The following is a 22494-nucleotide window of genomic DNA, read 5'->3' as shown; positions in this document are numbered from 1 at the left end:
CTTGACACAACAGCCACAATTGCACAACACTCCAAACCCTAATTTGGAAGATCATGAATGAGTTAATGCTGAGCTCATACATTTCCTCCCCCTACTCCGCCACACGTGAAGAGTAACGTCTGTTTCCAACTGGTGTCCAAATAGTGCAAACTATGGTTTTCTCAAACCAAAGTCTGCTTGTAAATGAGGACCAAAAGATGGTTTGGGGTCTTGGTTGTGAGTAACTATGATAGGCAAACTCCCACACTAAGATCCACAAGTCTCTACTTCACACATTGCCCCTGAAGTGGCAAACAAAAAGTGCACGTTGTCTATATTTCAGCACAATGCATTTCTTTGTAAAGTGTAAATAGATTCTGATTCTACCAATCCTTTGTTTCCTATGAGCTACTGCCAAGGTTTGTTTCTTTAATGCCAACTTTACAGAAGAAAGACAACCAGTTGGTAGGCTTGGACTTGTGTGGTTGGAGAAGAAAGCTTGACGTAGAAAAGGCTATAACACTGAAATTCTTCTTAATATTATTAGCAAGGATGGCAGCTTTCATGCTTTAAAAAAATAAAACAATCCATTCTCCTACACAGATATAATTTTCATTAAATGTTGTCTTAAAAGATTGTGAAAATGAATTTTTCAATAAGACAACTTTGTCAGGATCTGGTTCTTAAAAGCAGGTGCTGGCATTGTGTGAGAAGCAACATAAAGCTAGATATAAGTAGATACAGCCACATGCCTGCAATCCAGAGCAGAGAGAGAGAGCCTCTTAAATGGGTCAATGAACGATAATAACCCTGCTCCCACCAGGCTTCATGCAAGTGACTCAAGGATGTATTCCACATGGCAAGCTTCAGGTCTACAGGTTTGAGGAATTATGAGTCAGAATGTGTCTTGCTCTGTGCGTTTGTTTGCCTCCAAATAAGGGGGAAAGTGATGAGGTGAAGTTACATGATTTACTGTTTTAATCTTTTCTGTGAATTTACAGAATAGCTTCTTTTCAAACAATTCAAGCCTTATGTAAACATTTGGCAGGTTATTATTGTTAGAAAAAAGATCTTGGGTTTGCTTTTGAATAGGAGTCTTTCCTGGAATGATCTCTCTCTCTTAACACAAAGAGACAAGGCAGGCACCTGTGGTCATAAGGATGACTCACAAACACAACACAAACACAACACAACACATACTGCGGCTGGAGAAAGATATGCCTGTGCCAATCAAGCTGCCACCGATTAGATTTTGTGATTCTATTATGAGCTAAAGCCCAAATATTCAAGGGTTCATAACAAGGCCACACACCAATCAAAACTATATATATACATATATACATATATACATATATACATATATACATATATACATATATACATATATTTGCTTTCGTAGATTTTCACGGGTACAGGAATGCAGGTTTTGGTGTCCTCGGGTGTCTTCCCGTGTAAAAGTTGGGGTGTCTAGGCGACGTTTCGACGAGGTCTCACTCGTCATCTTCAGGCTGGTGCTTTCGGCTTCTTGTTACTGGAACAGAGCAGGATCTCAGTGTTTGAGTTCCTATAAATACTGTTGAGGAGGTGTGGTGTATAGCCTCCAATGTTCTGGGCAGAGAGGAGGTTCCCAGGCTAGTGTGCCTTTTCTTCTTTTGTTCCTTAATTACTTGAGGGATATCTTGAGTGATTTCTTGAGTGATTTCCTGAATCCCACTTAGGTGGGTCATTAGGTGTGGATTAGTTGCTAAAGCCTTCGTGTCTTGAACTCTTGAACTTTGTGAAGAGTTTTTCTGAGAAGATGGATAAATTACAGACACCATCCAGTAGCCAAACCAGGGTGGCACCTCCGGATGCTGCACCCCCCTGCAATCCTTACACAGATCTGGCTGGCACAGGCCACAAAACCACAGCTCGCCCCTATACACGAAGCCAAGCCAGAGCACAACCAAGTGCAGTACAGCCATCTTCTCAGAAAAACTCTTCACAAAGTTCAAGAGTTCAAGACACGAAGGCTTTAGCAACTAATCCACACCTAATGACCCACCTAAGTGGGATTCAGGAAATCACTCAAGAAATCACTCAAGATATCCCTCAAGTAATTAAGGAACAAAAGAAGAAAAGGCACACTAGCCTGGGAACCTCCTCTCTGCCCAGAACATTGGAGGCTATACACCACACCTCCTCAACAGTATTTATAGGAACTCAAACACTGAGATCCTGCTCTGTTCCAGTAACAAGAAGCCGAAAGCACCAGCCTGAAGATGACGAGTGAGACCTCGTCGAAACGTCGCCTAGACACCCCAACTTTTACACGGGAAGACACCCGAGGACACCAAAACCTGCATATACATATATACATATACATATAGATAGATACACACACACATATACATACATACATACACACACACACACACACACACACACACAGGCTGACATCCAATGGTGCTAACCTGCCAACAGGATAGATTTCCATGAATGAAATGGGGTTTCCCATTCCACTCTCATTCTCTGCAGCAATCTGGGAGGATGGGGCTACAGGGAGGAGCAATGGAAAACCCATCCATCCATCTATCCATCCACCCAACTACCATCTTAACACTATTTCCTTTACAATTAGTAACAATACCACTAAAACATTTCTAATGGCCTCAAGTAGGGAAGTAGAACAACTTCAATTCAGTTTGCAGTTGCTGAAACAATGCACAAAGCACAAAATCCACACTTCTTCAAATTTTGCAGCACAACTCCACAGCCAAGTAATTATATATCATAAAAATTCATGGATCAGGGGAAATAGCATCCAAAAATGCATTGCTTTGCAAAAATATGTATACAAGGCTAAACGGCATACAAAAATGTGTAAATCCAGACTAAAATGCTGAGTAGTTTTCAGGAGGATTTTAAAAGAAAACTGCAGACTCATATCAAAATGTGATTGGGAAAACTGAGAGAAACCAACACTGATATTTTCACTCATCCCTAGCCTAGAGACACACAAAAAATCTAGAGGCCTGGTGAAACTGGCAAATTTGCACAATTTCTCTAAAATGTAACAGTAGCATCTGTGTTCCTGAATGCTAAAATAATAATATTCCTCCCATGAATGTGGAAACAATCTGGATTTCTTCCAGATTTTTGGTTTATGCCTAGAGCATTGACAACAGCGTTTTTAGCTCTCCTCTGGATTATTTGCATTAATGAAGTCTCAGAAATGAAAATATTTTCACTGCCAACACACTAAACACAGAACCTGCTAAAACATCCCTGAACTATTCTAATTAGCCATCATAATTTCTTCTGAAACGTGTAGAAGCATTAAACAGAAACCCACTACACAGTGAACACATCAGTGCTAGCAGAAAGAAAATGTGGATTTTAGAAGGATGGTTTTTACTGGTCCTGCAGTTCGGAAACTGAAAAACTGAGCAACCATGATAATACTGAACTTTCAGCTGTTTTCAAATCCTAGACAACCTACATTCAGCATGTTGGTTTAATATCAACTGATAAAGTAGATAAAGTAATATGAAGTAAATCTGGAAGTGAGTGTTCCGGTTTGCAAACGTTCTTTGGAACCTGAACGTCGGACACGGCTTCCACAATCGGAAGCTGCACCTTGGTTTCTGAACGTTTTGGAAGTCGAACGGACTTTCAGAACAGATTCCATTCTATTTCCAAGGTACCACTGTACTTTTTTGAGAATATAGTACCTGTCTAAAGTGGAATGCACTCCCCAGGAAGGTCATCCGACGCCTTTGTTACATATTTTTAGGCACCAGGCAAAAATATTCCTTTTCTCCCAGGCCTTTGGCTAATTAAACAATCTATGGCATTTTAAACTGTGTGTGCATAGGTGTTGTTTTTGTTTGTTATTATGTTATGTATTTTTTTTGGGGGGGGGTTATATTGTAAATTGCCCTGTGATATTTGGATGAAGTGCAATATAGAAATTTAGTAAATAATAATAGCAGCATTACAGCTTTAACCCATGGTAACTAATACAGTGCATGACTAGGTTTATCTCAAAGGGGAAGTTTTCACATCCCCTGTTTCAGACATGTGATCAGGTTCCAGGAAGACAAAGCTATCGCTGCTGCCCATCACACATTGCTGCTGAGCTACCTCCCTGCTGGGTATCAGGGAAAAAATTCTCTTGCTAATAGTAGGAATAGCTGAAGAACAAACAGACCAGGAGGACCACAAAACTATTTAGATGGCATTTTTAAAAGGCTGGGTGGCTATTTTACCACCATAGTGACCTAGACCTCTATCATATTGTCATTCTCTCCACATAATCAGTTTTATTCCCCAGCATATTACACAATAGTTTATAATGTCACAAAAATCTTTGCCTTTTAACTTTTGAGTTCACTTAAAATTCTCCCTGTTAGAACTGCAAATATGCTATTTTATCTGAACAAACATAAGCAAAATTTTATCCCAAAGTATGCACTTTACTTCTTTAAGCTGGTCTTCACTATTTTGTGAATGGTTGGTATCTTCATAACTTGATCTGATGAATTTTTACCCATACCTGTTGCCAATTAACTTCTGAAGGGTCTGTCAAGTTAAGATGAATATCTTGTCCATGACAAATTGTCTCCAATAAATTAATTTTGTCCAAACACATCAAACTGTGGTTGAGGGCCATTATTAAAATGCACTGCTTTTTCCAAATTCCCATCCTTTTCAGAGAGGACTTTCAGCTTCCCCAAATTCCCGCTCTTTTCTTTTCAAGTTATTACAAGGGCTAACTGAATGGCAACAAAGAACTGAATAATTTCCAGAAACAGATGTTCTTTCATACTTCCAGTACAAAACAACAACAAAAACTCCACACATAGGCAAGATATTGAATTACACAATAAAAATCTCTACAACTAAAAGTATATAATCACAATATTCATACATTTTCTACCCAGAGCACATTGACTACTGAAATTCTGCCTCATGGGGTATGTCTAAATCCAGGTCAGGTTAGCTTAGGTTAAAACTGAGAGAAGATTCATTTCTGGCTCACCTCCAAATCAGCCTGTCCTGTCCTGGTAGATTATGCTCCTTGATTCTCATTTGTAAAGCAGCTTCCTAGTTTGCATGATAGACCCTGCAATTAATTGCACCAAATGATCTCCATGTGGTGTATTTGTACATGTTCGCAAAGATAGAAAACACTAATGAATTTCTTTGGATAAGCAAGGCAGACGAGGATATTTTAATGTAACTCTGTAGATACTTTTTGGAGCTCTGTCAAGAAGAAGTTCCTTCTGAGTGTTCCCATAAATACACTGTTTCAGTCCATTTCACTCAAGCCCAGTGGGTTGATAACAGGAAAAGCTCTACTTTTCTTCCCCAGGCAGCAAACAGAACTCTAGTCTCCTAGCTGTAAGAAACAACATCCATCTGGTTGCTGCAACATGGGAGGCAGTTGGCTAAACTTTCTGTGTTCCAGACCCCTCTGAACTCATATATGGTTTTGTCCTGTAAATGAACTTATCCCAAGACAATCATGCCCAAATAATCAAAGGCAAAGTCACAGCCTGTCTTGGATTACAATCCGGGCACCTTGCAGTGTACTCCATAGGCTTCTGATGAGGTTCAGGCTATGTCCTCAGGAGAAGAACCATGATTACCTTATTCAGAGTTCCCCCAGCCAGAGGGCATGGTTCTGCCACTAACTCAAGGATTAGTCCCTCTGTCTCCCCAGCCGTGCAGAAATCAAAGGCTACAAAACAAAGTGAGGGCCCTTTAACCAGCCAGTCAGCTCCTCCAGAGAGACAGAGCCTACTTGCTACACGACTGGTCAGCCTACATAAGACTTCAGTTGGCTCCAACTACCTGGAGGGACAATTATCTCTCATAACTGTTTTAGCAGGGGCCCTTGGAATTGGTCAAGGTCCTGTTGCTTGACTGGAAACTGCTGGCCTCCCCTATGAGCCAGAAGATCTCAAAGAACTAGATGCAACCTTTTATGACCCTGACTCTTGGACCTTGCACTGTACAGTAGATGCCTCTGATGAGACGAAAACACAGTTTCTGGTGGGGAAAAACTTTGTTAGCTTATTCAGTGCACTTCTGGTTGGAGAACAGAGTCCAGACATTATTCTTGGACCCAGAATGTGTCTCCTTTCAGAACCTCTACTTCCTCAACGTAGCAGGTCAAAAACTGTAAAATAAGGTGAGGACCCTTAACAGCTCCTCCAGTAAGCCAAAGCCAGTGACACTGCCAGGGGTGTCAACCTATAAAAACCTTCAGATGACTATCTTGCTGCTACAACAACATCTATATTCCACTTCCTTGTGCTTCACTCAGTCTGGCTCATTTGGAGCTATCCAAGGTCCTGTTTTTATCTGATTTCTATAGAAGAGAGCTTCTGCCTAGATTTTAGCTGCTTGATCTGGCCTCATCTACAGTGAATTGACTTTGTATACCCTGACTGGTACACAAACTGTGACTTCCCTAGGCACTATTCATGTCTCCTACAAACATCAAGCACCCACACAAATGGATTCAGCTCATTCCTAGTGATCCGACACTGAAGATCTGAAAGTTAAAGGAGTCATAGCTGTTGCCCTCATCAGGCAAACACTGTGTTTTATATTTTACCACAAATAGAAATATATCTGTTCCTTTCATGCCATGGACTTAAAAATCACCAAACTTGCTGTGGATGCTTTTCGATAGGACCTGTGTACAGGATAAACATTCAGTTATGTAATGATACACCACAAGAGATGCTGTTTGTTCTGATTTTGTAATAGTCTCAATCTTGAACTTTTCTCAATTGCTTCCTCTGGTATCTAGCTGAAAGACTAATGCTCCAAAAGGTGTTAAATTGCCACTTTCTTCCTCCAATTGCTGTTTTCAAATACAACAACCTGAGTACAAAGTAATTGCTGTCCTTGCCACTAGAACCTCTTTTATTATAACAAAAACGGCAACAATTTTATTGCCATGATTTTAGGAATTCAGGACTTTTGAAAAAAAATTAATGCTATGAAATACTAGAAACAAATGTTTCTGATTTAAAAGAATGGTTCCTTGGATTCTGGAGTGAGACAATCCTGAACGTTCCTAAGTTATACTCGCAGAACTGAGTGAAGAGAAAGGGAAAAATTAGCTGGAGGTGAAAATGATGCATAATTTTCTGAAGTACACCAAATAATTGTTTCTTCCTCTGCATTTATGAAATAAATGAGCTTAAATCCCCAGTTGAATGTATTGTGAATGAACAGCAGTGGTTCTGAGCTGTAGTATAAAAATGTATTTCACCTCACCCCCAAGTGGTATTGTTGTCCTTAATTTACTTATTTATTTTGTTTGCGCTCTGTTTATACTCTGCAGCTAATTCGTACAACACAAGCATCCAGGGTTGGATTCAAGTGCCAGCATTTCAGCAAGGAACACAGACATGATGTCTCTACAGGTGTGTGTTTCTTTAAAGAAGGAATTTGCAGTCCTCCTCTTACAAACAATGACACGTGCTTATTGAGAGAGTTGTTTTGTGTAAATGTGGTCAAGTAGACTATAATTATTTATTGTACTGCCAAAAATATACTTCACGGCAATGAAGATTTTTGCCTGAAAATCTTAATGGAATTAAAATGTGTTATTTCTTTCAGATTCTGACAAATATGTGACAGGTAAAGTAACTATCCTTACATTTGCTGCATAAAATAAATCAGAAGCACATTTCCCACACAAACCACAATTGACTAATGAGGGACCATTCAGTCTGACATTGTTTGAGGGGAGCGTTATTTGATGATGATTCTGTTAGTTGACAGGCTGTCCTGTCCCCCACTTTGTTAGCTGTATATAGTATGGTTTGTATTTCCTTTTATTTTGCAACAACCCAATGGTTATGAGAAAATACAACTAAAGTTGTACCTTTTGTAGGGTTTAGAGCAGGAATAGGCAAACTTGGCCCTCCAGATGTTTTTGGGACTACAACTCCCATCATCCCTCGCTAACAGGACCAGTGGTCAGGGATGGTGGGAATTGTAGTCCCAAGACAGCTGGAGGGCCAAGTTTGCCTATGCCTGGTTTAGAGGATGTGTTCAGAGACTGTGCACACAGTCAGATATGCATGTAGATCTCATTGTAGGTGGAACTTAAAAAACCAAGGAGGCTGGGAGTGGGGGGGGGACAGATGCGATTCCCTCCATGTTTACATTTTACACACTTTTACTACCTTCACAAGGCACACACATCCATTCAATTCTTGCCAGTTTGCAAGACCAATGGGGAACAGTAAAACCTGCTGTGTACCTAAGAAACAGGCCTCTTTCTTCACTTCTGCATCACAGAGTAGCTTTCATTCACTCCAGGGCAATGCAAAGTATGTCCTTAAGAAACCTACCGTGGTGGAGGCAGAGCCCTTCCCCGCCATCCCATTCCCATCAACTCCAGCCCCATCAGTCCCGCTTGGAAGGGAGAAGCAGGATGCAGTTCATTCAGGAGGGCTAGAGCCAGAATCTAGGCCACAATTAGTAAAATAGCAGAAGAGCTGCCCATAGGGGAGCTAAGGCAAGGAACAAGAGACTGGGCAGGATAGATGCTGCACTCGCAAGAGAGAAGTTGAGGGTTGTTGTGGGAGACTCTGCAGTCCTACCCCTTCTTAAATATTAGTGGAGACTCAAGATCATAGATAGGCATAGTAAGGTCCGGGGGCCAGATCCGGCCCAATCACCTTGTAAATCAGGCCCGCAGATGGTCCGGGAATCAGCATGTTTGTACATGAGTAAAATGTGTCCTTTTATTTAAAATGCATCTCTGGGTTATTTGTGGGGCATAGGAATTCGTTCTCTCCCCCCCCCCAAAAAAAATAGTTCCCCCCCCCCACAAGGTCTGAGGGACAGTGGACCAGCTTCCTGCTGAAAAAGTTTGCTCAAGATTATGGCAGGGCCTATGTAAAGTCTTATCTTCAGGAGTAGGGCTAGGTGAAGGAGGTCCTTATACTTTGAGACAACTATAGAATAATAGAATAGAATAGAATACAGTGGTACCTCGGGTTCGTTCCGGAAGTCCGTACTTAACCTGAAACTGTTCTTAACCTGAAGCGCCACTTTAGCTAATGGGGCCTCCTGCTGCTGCCGCGCTGCCAGAGCACGATTTCTGTTCTCATCTTGAAGCAAAGTTCTTAACCTGAAGCACTATTTCTGGGTTAGCAGAGTCTGTAACCTGAAGTGTATGTAACCTGAAGCGTATGTAACCTCAGGTACCACTGGAACAGAATTGTGAAGTTGAAAGGGATCCCAAGGATCATCTAGTCCAAACCCCTGCAATGCAGAAATCTTTTGTCCAATGTAGGGTTCAAACCCACAAACCCATGTAGTACAATATGTCTATTTGCACATGCCTGAAATGCACCTGAACAGGCATCTGTGAAATATATAGCCCTCGTTCCATCTCTCCCTGACAGAATATGAGGTCCAATTAAGTCACTGACTCACAGTTTTTACAGGTCAGATGCTAAAAATACCATGTGCCCCTTTTACCAAAGAAAAATAATTTTCTTAGACAAGGTGCATCTATGTGGTTTTTCCGAGAACAATAACAAGAAGAAAACACAATTAAACTAATCAAGTGCCATTCAGAAAGGATGGCTTTAAAATTGTGTCTCTGTATTGGATTTCTACTTCCTGCAGTTAGTTCAGACTAGCTGCTTATTTCCCTTTTTAAAATGTGGGTATACGACACGAATACTTCTGCTGTGTTTGAAAACGCAGGCTCCAAGGTGACTTGTGGATTACGTAATTCACATGCTTTTTACAGAATAGAACTATGCATCTTTCCCCCAGCAATGATTTCGGTCCTTAATATTCCCCATTCTTTTTCTTTCTCATCTTAGCAACAGCCACAGTGCAGCCAATCCAACATCTGCTTCCTCGCTGCTCAAGCATCACAATCCGAGGTTACTATCGTGCATTGACCGACAGTAACCGAGCATGAGTGAGAGAGAGCTGGCTCATGCGGCGCCTCTGCTGCAATGCACCTGCTATGATAAGGACAGGCTTTTCTTGACTCCTCTAACCAGGATCAGCAAATAATTTAGAGCAAATCCTATTTTTGATCGTTTGCATCTTTAAAAGGCTCAGGGTATAGATTCTTGCAGAACAAAATATGCACTTGTTTCAATGAATGTGTCAGAATGAATTTGTAACAGTACCTCCAAACCAAACCAAACACCACACAGAAAAACCTGGTGAGTTTAAACTGGATTTTGTCAACAACTCTATTGTGAAGTCTGCTTTCCCTAACTGTTTTTAAACACTGTTTTCAGTTTGAAGATATTTTAGTTAAGACGTAAGATGTCACTTACCTGATGGCATTAATTTGAAACATTGCTTTTGGGAAGGTTTTAACAGTTTGGTGGCCAGCCAAAATTTGTGCTCCTTCATATCCGATAGGGAGCAAGTTTTGATTAAATGTGATTGAATTTATATTTTTATCTATATGTCGTCTTCTTTTGCAATCACTCATAGCTGAGTAAGATTGTCTTCCATGAATATGGTCTTAACAGTGTGTCCATAGCTGACTGTGGAGGCCAATTCTGGATCTCTATGTACTTTCTACTAATATAAACAAAAACATGAGAAGAATGTTTCAGAATCATCTTCTCAGAGGTTGCTGTATTGAAGGAGGGAAAAGTTAAGTATTGTCATTTCAGTGGGGCTTGCATATGAAACATTCCAATGGATTGTACTAGAAGCATTCTACCAATCACCAAATAAGACTGGTTCACACATTCTGTTGTGAGGTGAATATCTGAGATTTTACAGGCATAATTCAGGCCTAAACATGTAATGTGAACATGTTTGGAAATGTGTACAAAAATGGTACTCTCCTCAGAAATCCATGATTAATTTGTGGTCAAGTCATGTACCAACAGCCTGCATAGTTAGCATCCTTGTATAAAATGGCCTAAAACTCATTGCCTCATTACAACCATCACCACTACAGTGTTCTCAGGGAACATCACTATCTGCCTCCCAGTTGTAGGGTAACCAACACAGGTAATAGGGATTTAAATCTGTTTCTTCCACATCTAAACTCAATTCTCATTCCTCTGCCTCCATTGAAATATCAAACAAATTATGGTGGTTTTATCATGGTTTTATTACTTTTCTGGATTAACACTATCACACAATTCAAAAGGCATATTGTTAAATATGCAAGAAAGGTAATGAGGGGTGTTAAATAAAACCAAATCAAAAGAAACATACTGTATAACTAAGAATATGTATCTCAGTAACAGAGAATTCTTCTTTTGTGAAAGCACTACTATGCACTATCCTAATAAATATTAAACTGATTATTGCATCAGTAAAAGCAATACAAGATAGCGAATTTGTCTGCGGCTTCAACACTTTGGAAAATTTTACACTTCTAGTGTCTCCATTATATAGATCTAGGGCCCCTAGACAGAATGGCGGTGCGTGGAACAAGATAAACCTGAGCACATCCTGTGCCAGTTCTGCCTATTTATCTCAGTCTTCAGCTGCTCCCTGTGATAGTTACACTACTACTGAAAAGCAGAATTTATATCCTCTGGGAGTGATGTAATTGTGAGACTGAACTTTTGCAAGGAAATAATTTAAAATATGCTTAAAATATATGATTATTTTGCAATATGATGAAAGTTAAATTCAATATTCCTTCTCAGCGATACACAAACCAATGATCAGGAAGGGATTCCTACATCTTGAACGACTCACAATTCACCCCATTTCCAATTGCCACTTTAAATCTTGAGGACTGCTTTATGCAGAGTCAGGTCCATCTTGCTCAGTATTGTTTACACCGACCGAAAGCTGCACTCCTGAGTTTCGGACATCGAACATTCCCAGCCCTCCCTGAAGATGGCAGGAATTGAACATGGGGCATTCTGCACGCGAAGCAGATGGTCTATCCCTGAAGTAAGGGACATCTTGAAGTGGAACTTCCTTTAGAAAACGAAACCTCTGGTGGAAATGGCCTGTCAAATGGATGGATCTACAGTACCAGCCATTTCATTAATAATGAAAGCAATAGATTCCTTTTCAGGCTTTCCTTTTCAAATCAAGGTACATTAGGGGGAAGTTGGCCCCGTGCCACAATGAGCATGCTTATGCTGGATTCTTTAATGGTCCATTCCACCTACCTGACTGAGCCTCTTTTGCAACTAATGCACCTCCATGTCCTCACCCCACTTTAAGGTTACACACATTCACCCCAAACACATCAATAAAGCTGAAATTAGGTACCACAGGATGAATAAGACTTCTGTATTCACTTATACAAAAGCAAAGCACTTCTTGAACTGAATGGGAATAAGGGATTCATGATCTCCTTTGAATTATTATTACTGGAGGGACTTATTCAGCAATGCCATCATATGTGTCTTATGTTACCCTGGTTTTGCATCCTATATGAAGATAGATACAGGGATGTGGTTTGCTTTTGTTAAGATGTCTCAAATCATCAAGCCAGAAAGACATGGATGTCATTCCCCGGCCCCCACAAGATTGCATGTGGGAACATATATTTCTTATAGATGACTGGGTGGCAGAGGATGGAGTCAGAACCAAGGATACAAAGACATATTCATCACAGTATCAACTGTTAAGCCTATAGTAGGCTGACTTGTTGAACTTCTGGATGAGCATATTACGTACATGCTGGTAGCAAGGGGGCAACAGGTATTTTCTTGCCAAAGGCTGGTGTTATTCTAGTCCTTTGCTTATGGGAAAGCAAGTTAATGGAACAAGATAAGAAAAGTATTTATGACCCCAGCTGAAGTTACCAGAGACATACTATTCCTCTGAGAGAAGAGAGCAGAATTGCCATGTTTGGTCTAGAAAATGTAAAAATCACTCAAGAAGTTATTTGGCGTAAGCCCCATTAAAATGTTGGGTTATCCTGCTCTCATTCACTTTAAGGGAGCTTACACACGAGAACTTCCTGGTAGAACAGACCTTATGGTTTTGAGTAGGAATGATTTAGTAGTTTTCCATTAAGTCTGGAATATCCTGCCAAGTAGTACAGAGAATTTCACTACATGTCCACACATGATCATAAATATGTGGTCAGAGTAAAGTGCTCAAGGTTTCCTCATCACACAGCAGGACACTGCAAACTACCTTACTGAATGGCCGTAGACACCATTATAAGTTATATTTTGATGATAAAAGTTGCCTGTGTTCATCCTTTTCACTGCATGAGTTGTCAGGCATTAAATTATGTTTCAATGTTTTCTCCATTACATGTAACTAAGGAACAACTAAAGTGCCATTAGAAATCTTGCAGACACAGACACAAACTAGAGTTAGTTCTTAAATAATAAAAAAACACCCCATCTTAAACTCAATATGGTAATTCTGGTGCACATGCAGTGATGTCAATATACGCACAGAGCTATGTAAGAACAAATACAGCTCATCTCTTTAGTACAGTACTCTTCATATCTGTTCACAGAATATGCTAAAAATGAATCTGATGGGGCGGGTCCTCCTTCTTTGAGTTCCATCAGTCTCTCATGGAACCTGAATCATGACCAGCGCTTTAACTTGAGGCAGAAATTAATATGTTCAGGGCTTCCAGCATCACACTTCATTATTTCTTTATTTAATTTATATACCACCCTTCATCCAACTTAATAAATGTAAGTTATCATCTTCACAAAGAACTTTATTTGAAACACACAGCACAATGCCGCCTCTAACTGTATCTGCAGCTTTTCGTCTTCTGTCCATACCCCTTCTGTGCGAAGGGACAGGCACTTGTCTTTTGTTTTTTAACAGCAAGAGAAGCTGGCTATTGATTCATTTTATGTGATATTTCTATGTGACCTGGCTATATAGCCTCAACAAATCCAGTTTCTATTTTTTATGTGCCAATAAAAGCTTTATGTGGAAAACTCCTAAATTAAATTTCCTGTCTAGATTCGGGCAGTTAAAAATGTACTGCAGTTGACAGGAAGACAATGCATTCTGAAATTCAAGAACTAGTTTGTATCAATGCACTTCTTTCCGAGAAATCTCTAATAAATAAAGAAATCCGTCCCATCCTCTGGCAAAGAATTGAGCAGGGTAGGTGCAAGCATATACTATTTGGTCATATATTTTCTCTCTCAATGCAAATCAGATTTTAAGAAAACAGCTATTTTTCAAAACGTGAAGCTTGGACATTAAATATTCATTTGGATATCTAGCTTCATATTTGAAGTAGTTTAGAGCAGCGTTTTCCAACCGGGGGCCCCAAGGTATTCTAAGGGGGTGACAGGTGAAAATTGCATTAATGGGAGTGCAACAGCTTGAGGCTAGGGGGCCACAGAGGGAAGTGAGAAGTGAAGCGGGGGGAATCAATTTTGTTTTTTAAAAAAACCCTGATCCACTTGGCCAATCGCAAGCGGGTAAGGGAGTGGCTCACTAGGGCCAAGTGCTCCTTTTTGCCACATGTGCATTCTTGGAGCAGTCCTGGTTTGTTTCCGGTGTGAGAGGGTGATCACTGATGCTCCTGTTTTGACTAGTAGAGCCCACGACCCAGAACCCCCAGGTCAGGTAAGTGCGGTGATGGGGTGGCAATGGGTAGGGCTCCAACATTTCTCCAATGCAAACAGGGACATCCTAAGTGAAAGAGGGACAATCCAGGATCAAATGAAATACCAGGACAGCCTCACTAAATCAGGGACATCCCTGGAAAATAGGGACACTTGGAGGGTCTGGACTCACTAAACAATTCATCCAGCATGCTGAGTTTCTCTTAACTAGATTTGTGTGGAAAAGGGGGCGGGAAACAGTACTTAAAACAAACTAGAAGAATTTCTACTTTTATTTTCCCACAAAGTAGCAGTTGGTGAATCAAGGGCAGAATTTTCTGTGCACATTCAAACAAACATTGGTAATTACACATCTAAAATAGATCAAGTCAAAGGTAACACAATTGGCAACATGCAGTCATGCCAGTTTAGACAATAGAAGACAATCCCATGCGGAACTGTAATTACTTCATTAAAACATGTGACACCAGCCTCAAGAGCTACATTTCTCTCTTGGGTAATTTTCTCTTCGGAAGTATTTGCTGCTGGGAATCCCACATACGTCCTCTAGTCCTTTCATGTCATTTGAAGAAAACAAGACTTCAAACTAAGTGTATACTTATTCTGCTGTTGGTGCTTGCAGAAAACCATAATGGTATCTGCCAAATGTTATCATTCTGACTGACAGCATTTTTCATTCTGTGTTGACAAAATACTAGCACACAAGTCAATGTTGTTAGAAGCCATGTAACTTACTACAGATATTGAATTATGGAACAGATGGGGCAGTGCTCCTCCATCTTTGTTGTATGCAGAGGGAGCACCCTGGATCTGGGCCCAAACTATTATATCCATTGTTACAGGTTCTAGGTTATGGATCAAGCAGGAAATGGTCCTCTGTCCATGCTCTAATTAAGGGAGTGTTTTGAGTCAGTATTACCCCAAGCCAGAACTGATCTTCTGATGGGATTTTATTTTTGCATAGACTTAAGAAAGGAAAAGTCACAGTCAGCACAAAAAGACTTTTTAACAATCAACACTGGTTTTTTCCAATAGTCTGAAAAAGTTTTCTTCATAAACTTGGTCATAGTAAGAAAGAAAAAAAAAGTGCTCTGGGCAACTTTGACAAGAACTCCCTGTCCCTGAGTGCCTTCCGGGTGTTAAAGCCCGATTACAAGTCCTGTTGATCTTTCGCTAGAAGCTTTGTCAGACACCTCCATAGAACTGCAAAGTCCCCAAATTAAGAAGACATTACTAGTTTATTGGGGGTTTGGGCTATTTTATAGCCTGCAACAACCTTCTTCTTAAAACAAATCTTCACAAATGTGACATTATTAGATGATATTTAAACAATACTTAAAAGTGCAGCAGTTATAGACAAATGTAACATTTCTATAGGTTATCAGGCCCTAATGCAGATCATAGCTTATTCCATTCAGAGAAACCTGGCAAGTAATGAGCAAAATATTTATATTTTATTTCTGAAATAGCACAGCTAAGCCTTATGACTTACAACTTTACATTTCTGGGGTCTGTTTGTTTGTCACAGCAATAAACACATTCAGTTAGGTTATATAACTAGTAGTAGCACTCAGTCATTCACAGTTGGGCCCAGATACTATTTCTTTTTTTTCCTCCTGGTTCACAAGACCCGTTTCTGGTTGGGAGACAGCTGTTTTATTTATCATACTCATCTGTGAGCCTTTGTTTCCCCTCACATTTAAGTACAAGTTGCCCCCAGTTTTATCATTTCAGCAGATATGAACACTAGCCATTTTATATATAAAAAAATACAATAAAACAAAATCTTCCCCCAAAATTATGAATCAGATTCATTAGAGTTTTTCTGATGACAGTGTTTAAAATTTAATAAAGAATGGTCCTCCACCAGTAAAAGCACATGAAATGAACTTAGGAACATAGAAAGTTGCCTTATACAGAGTCAGACCATTGTGGTTCATTTTGCACTGCATCCTGCCACACCGCTATGGAGCAATAAATCCATCCACACAGCTCAGGAACTGTGTAAACCCTGTGATGTTTAGGTTTTCTTGATTCCTTTATTGAGAAAGGAACTTGAAACCAACACAGGAGTCTCACTTGATCCAAGAAAAGTCTCATGTTTGATATGTTTGGCTTGAATTTGGAGACATGAGCACCTATTGCACATGCTGAACATATAGGCTTTGCAGGGAATCAGCACACTGAAGACAACCAAGAGAACCAATATATGTTTGCCCTTGACTTCATTAGATTTATTCAGGAGTAAGCAGTCTGGGCATAGAAACACACACTACAGTCTCTCTGAAGGCCAAAGAGTGTTATGCTATGTAAGATGCATATTAATTCCTTTAAAACAACATCACACATTTCACATTGTTGGAACTACAGCTCAGTAAGGCATTTTGCTGTTCAAAGCAAGCAAGATGGCATCCCCCTTCCCCTGCCAACTGGACTGACAGATGAATCACTCACGAAGAGATAGCACCCTCCAACACACATGAAGGCAAACAGTTGGCGTTGCCAGCTTCAATACCTCCAACATCTCACCATTACTTGCTGCCCTGAGCTTCTGGTGCCTAAGACAGCTGTCTCTGCCTAATGTGTACTAATCCACCATGGTACCTTCATGCTCTGTCAGCTTTCAGTTTAGATCACTGCAATGTGCTCAACACATGGATTTGCCCTTGTTGACTCAGAAACTTCAACTGGTAAAAAATGCAGTGGCCAGATTATTAGCTGGGGTTGCCTTTAGCACTCATATAACCCCACATATAGCACTCATATACAACAGCTACAGTGGCTGCCAGTTTGTTTCTGGGCCCAATTAAAAGATGCTCACACTAGTGTTTAAAGCCCTAAAGTGACTTGGGCCTCAAATTTCTGTGAGGCTGCCTCCTTTCCTACACAACCTATTGGGTGTTAAGAGCAGCAGAGCGGGGAATCTCTGAGTAGTTCTGCTGTCCTCAGAAGTTCATGGAAGTGGCCTGGGAGGGAGAATTCTCCAAGGCAGCCCCTAAATTGCCCACCTGGCTCTGGCCACCTACTCAATACAACTTTTGGTGACTGCTGAAGACGCACCTTTTTAGCCCGACCTTTCTGTTCAGTAGCCACCCTGTTCCTAAAATTGTAATTTAGTTTTAACTGTTTTTAATACTGAATTGTAAATTGTTGTAACCCACCATGGAACTTCCTAGTGAAGTATAAATAAATGTGATGCTGGTGGTGGTGGTGGTGATGATGATGATAGGGCAGGCTCTGCTAAGACACCTCTTTCCTTTGAGGTTTTTAACCAAAGGTTAGATGGCCATCTGTCATGGATGCTTTAGCTGAAATTCCTGCATTGCAGGGGGTCGTACTAGATGACCCTTGGATCCCTTCCAACTCTACAATTCTATGAACAAGGACTTATTTGGAAGTGGTGAGCATCTCAATTCAATCCATCATTTATCAAAGGATCCATCCCAATTTATTGAGCCATCTGATTGAGCAATTTCCTTTGTCTTCTTGTTTCTCCTTCTTCAAGCACACTTTCACAACTAACCAAAGGAATCCAATGCATAATGACTTCTCTCTTGGCAAGATTCACCACCAAAGGTGGACAATGAGCTTAGCTCCTCTAGAAACTGAACCCAATATTCAGCAAGACACTGGGGGCAGTGGTTGTCATACTGACAACCAAGAAGAGGGGCACAACTTGCCCATTAGTCCTTTTAAAAAAATCATTTATATTTAGTATACATTAAGTCCATGTAGACAAACAAGAAAGCAAGCATGACTACAGCAGAAGATTATCACAATGCCTCAGCAAGACAAAAATAGAAATCTTTAACTTCAGGACATATCACTGACTGCCTTTGCTATCATCTAATTTCAATTGTTCCCCTTCAGAGCCATGTCAGGATGAGAACACTTGCTTCCCTTCCAACAAGAACAGAACAGGAAATTTTCTCACAGACTTACCCTTCTTCCTCCACCATGGTCCTTCTTGGATCGAGTAAGAGAGTTCTTTAAACTCAATGTTCACAGCCGGTCTCCGCGGAAGGTAGGAGAAGCGATGGGCTTCTGTCAATGCATTGTCCACCTTTTTTAAATGGCCATTGAGTAGGTGGACTTCTTGGGTGTCAGTTCCATTGGAGACCACTTCATCTACTGAAACGCATACAGACTTTGGTTCAGGCATAGCAGATGCAGAATTGCTGGCATTCTGAAATACAAGAAGGGAGAAAATAGTTTCCACACAGGAAAATGCATCTGCTAGTCATTTGTTCCCACTGTAATGTCAAAGAAGAAGAAGAAACAAGCCTATGTTCAGCTGTCTTCATGTTACATCTTCACCAGCCTTCACTAACCTTCTGCCCTCCTGATGTTTTGAACTACAACTCCCATCAGCACATGCTGGCTAGAGATGGGAGTTGTAGTGCAAAACATCTAGAAGGCACCAGGCTAGAAAAGGCTGGTCTACACAATCACATGATAAAACAGCATGTAGGGAGAAATGTTCACACTCCAATATTTGACTAGGACAACTCAACGATAACTACATTAACCACTCCCCCCGCCCCCAAGAAGCTATGCTGTAAGAAGTGGCTCACACAACATGTTCTTCCTCTTCCCAAGTAGCCCAGGGGATTCCTGTGCTACATTTGTGTGGACAAACATTAACAAGTAAAGCACACGATGCCAGCTGGTGGGGCAAAGGTAGTAGATCTGGTAAGGAAATCCACCTAGTGCTACTCCTGCAATTGGCTTTAAAAGGCATGGACTTTGCAGAACGATGCAAAAAATTGGGTGCCATAGTGTTTGAATAGTCTGCATGGTGCAGCTTCAAGAGGTGGTGAGTGATGACCACTGGAATGTCTTCTGGTAGTGCAGAAGACGAGGAGCCAGAGAGGACGACACAGAGACAGCTGATTGTAGTTTTCTCCCAACCTCCTCTCTACTATGTTCCACAATGGCAACACTGAGACTAAGGAGGAAGAAGCAAACAGCTTGTACAATCCCCTGGACTTATGTACATAAGAAAGCAGACAGATGGTGGCTGGCTGAGGTTAGCTGGACAGGGCTCCATTCACCCTCAATGTCCAAGCCCTGATTTCAAGAGACTTGCTTTAAAAGTATTGAGAATTCACACACTCAAGACACTTTTGATATTTTCTCTTGTTTACATGTTCATCAGGCATTGTGGTACAAAAAGATATGCATGGGGGCCAAGACAGAGGCGGATTTAGGGGAGCGCAAGCAGTTCAGTCACACAGGATGTTGAGCTTTGGGGGGTAATGCAACTATGATGTAGAATGGAAGGCGGGGGACACACACCCAAATTTGGTGTTGCACAGGGCACCACCGAAATTTGAGACCCCGAGGTCTCTAAATGGGCAAGATAAACACCAAACCTGAGATTTAAAAATGTCAGATGATGACGTTGGCTCAGGGATTCTTCCTGTGAGGGGATTATTTCCTGCGAGCAAACATCTTCCCACCACTGCCAACTTTTTTTGGAATTCGGTAAGATGAGAAATGGCCTCACATGATTTGAAATAATAGTTGATCTTATCCCGGTAAGATTCAAGACTGTCCTAGTTAAGTCAAGAGGTTTATAATTTGGTGGAGAGTAGAAATGCATATAGGAAAACAAATACCTCAATCTCAGATATGCTTCTCTTTCTGAATGAGCCAAGTCACTTAATATTTTATAACAATTAATATTTACAACAAATTGCAAATAATGTATATCTAGTACTGATGCCTTGCAGCCGACTTAGGTTCTGAAATCCAGTTTATGTAACCTATTCCCTCTGCTGTAAAGCTGCATCATTTTCCTGTGGGGTTCTACATTCCCATTTCACTTTTGAAGATTTTTAATTACATCATGTTACACAACCAGAAGCTGAAAAATAAATTTGTTGCGTTCCCTTGCAAAAAAAGAAGGGCACTGACGGGGGGGGGGGGGACAACTTGCATCCTTCACCCATGAAACTTACTTTTGAGAAAACCCACTATTTGGCTCCACGTTTACACAAAATCCATTATATAATGAGCTGGAAAGGTTATCTGTGCCTCAGTAAATCTGCTTCCAAATCATAGGATGCAGTCGCGAAAAGTCTGAGCATGCTCCGAAAACCCATCTCATTTCCCCCCTCCCCTCCTCCAGCTCCATCTTTTTTTATAAGCTCGAGGCAGAGAGGTAACTTTCGGTCAAACCCAGATGACTTCAAATCCAGAATGATGTACATGACAAAAACAAAATAAACCCCGCAGTTCTAACCAGCCTGTACCTGCAAGATGACAACATTGAAGCCACAGCAACTAACAGCCCCCAAAGGGAAGAGAAATTGTCACTGAAGCTTGCGGGGAAAGATGCATACAAGTAAGTTGCCACGCTATACGAAAAACAACCTCTGCAGGACAACTGTCTATAAATATAGAAATAAACCCCACCAGAGGCATCCATTCGAAACGGAAAGCAGTAAAACAACAGAGAGATTCCTTACCAAAGCAAAGGAAATGCTGAGGCTGCCGATCAAGATTGGTTAATTCCTGAGAAACCAAACTCCGGGTCCCCTTTTCCTTCCCATTCGGTGGATCAACACGCAACTAATTAAAGCGAGGGTTGATCCACCCCAGCAAAGCTCCGATTAAAAGAGGCAACCACTGACCCAGCTTTAGCGCCGGCTCTGGGTCACTTTTGCAGAAGTGTCCCTCCTCCTCCTCGTCCCCCCGCCCCCGCCGCTCTAGCTGTAATGAATTAACTCGTCGCTTTTGACCCGCTTGGTATTATCTCCTTCGCTCTTTAAGCGTTTCTGCTTAGGAGGAGCCGGCCAACAGCTGGGCTACGTTTGATCTAGATAATGGGTTGCTCTTGGCCCCCGTTTCGTTTGTTTTCAACACAACACACAACAACACAGAGAGCAAGCCCCCAGCCCCCAAAGAGGACAAGGCGAGAGCGACGTCAAAGACAGACATACTGTAACAGTTCAAGTGTGGGGGATTTGGGGGGGGGGACCACCCAGGACTCTCCCTCTCCCCGTCTTCTCCGTGGGTCATTCAGAGCAGATGGTATATGCAAGCAAGTCAAGGGTCCTGTCATGGCCAGGGAAGGGGCGCAGGGTCAAGATCACTCTGCGCAGCTGTGCTTGTCACACTCCTACGGAAGCAAAGGGGCCATCAGGTAACCCAACTTACCAAAGCGGTGCCCACTGAGAAAGCGGCCATCAGGCATGCCATGTGCCCCCGGAGGCTGCAACCAGCGCAGGAGAAAAGATCAGCAGCAGGAGAAGCACACAGAAAACAAACCGCAAAAAAAAAGGAGAGTGGAGGAGATCCAGAGCAGCTGCAGCAGCCTGAGAGCGAGGCGTCGCGGCTGGGACAAAATCGACTGGAAGCAGCACCTAAAAGAAAGGGGGAAAGCACCAGAGAGAGAGAGAGGAGGCGGGGCCTCTCTGGGTACCGGCTGCTTGTTTACTTAGCCTGCCCTCTCTCGGCGTCCCACTGGCTCTCCCTCGGCTCTCCCTCGTTTCCGATTGGCTGAGGGGCAGCCGGGGGCGTGGCTTGCCTCTTGCCCGTAAACGTGCTCTTGTTTTCCTCCTGCCCTGAGCGGCGTTGCGTGGTGTTGGCGGGGTCCCGACGCGCTTCTGGTGCCCCCGTACTTCCTTGACTGCCATTTCCAGACCAGAGATACACGGGCACTTGGGGTGGACAGAAGGATAATAGAATTAGAGAGTGGCAAGGGACCCTCAAGGGCCATCTAGTCGAACCCCCTGCAATGCAGGATTCTCAGCGAAAGCATCCAAAACAGATGGCCATGCAACCTCTACTTAAAAACCTCCAAGGAAGGAGAGTCCAGAACCTCCCAAGGGAGTCCACTGTACTGTTGAACAGCTCCTACTGTCAAAAAGTTATTCCTGATGTCAAGTCTGATGGAGCAAAGAAGCTTTCTCTGCTGCTGGGGCTTAGATTCCAGAAGAAAAGGTGCTGGGGCTCCAAGAGATTT

The 22494-nt window shown here is 41.7% G+C and overlaps 1 protein-coding gene across 1 annotated transcript in view; it reads right to left on the bottom strand.

Moving 5' to 3' along the window:
• The window catches only part of ABCG1 (ATP binding cassette subfamily G member 1), a 48725-nt gene extending 26786 nt beyond the window's left edge, over positions 1-21939 (bottom strand). Inside the window, 2 exon segments of the mRNA XM_083437416.1 lie at positions 18465-18708; positions 21687-21939. Coding sequence (XP_083293542.1) covers positions 18465-18708; positions 21687-21728 — 286 coding nt within the window. The 5' untranslated portion in view covers positions 21729-21939.
• Between the last annotated feature and the right edge of the window lie 555 nt (positions 21940-22494).

The sequence above is a fragment of the Podarcis tiliguerta genome (genome assembly GCF_965153285.1).
Source record: "Podarcis tiliguerta genome assembly, chromosome: 4".
In the NCBI taxonomy this organism is placed as follows: Eukaryota; Metazoa; Chordata; class Lepidosauria; order Squamata; family Lacertidae; genus Podarcis; species Podarcis tiliguerta.
Note: the sequence above shows the minus strand (reverse complement) of the source record. Positions and strands in the feature narration are given on the sequence as shown.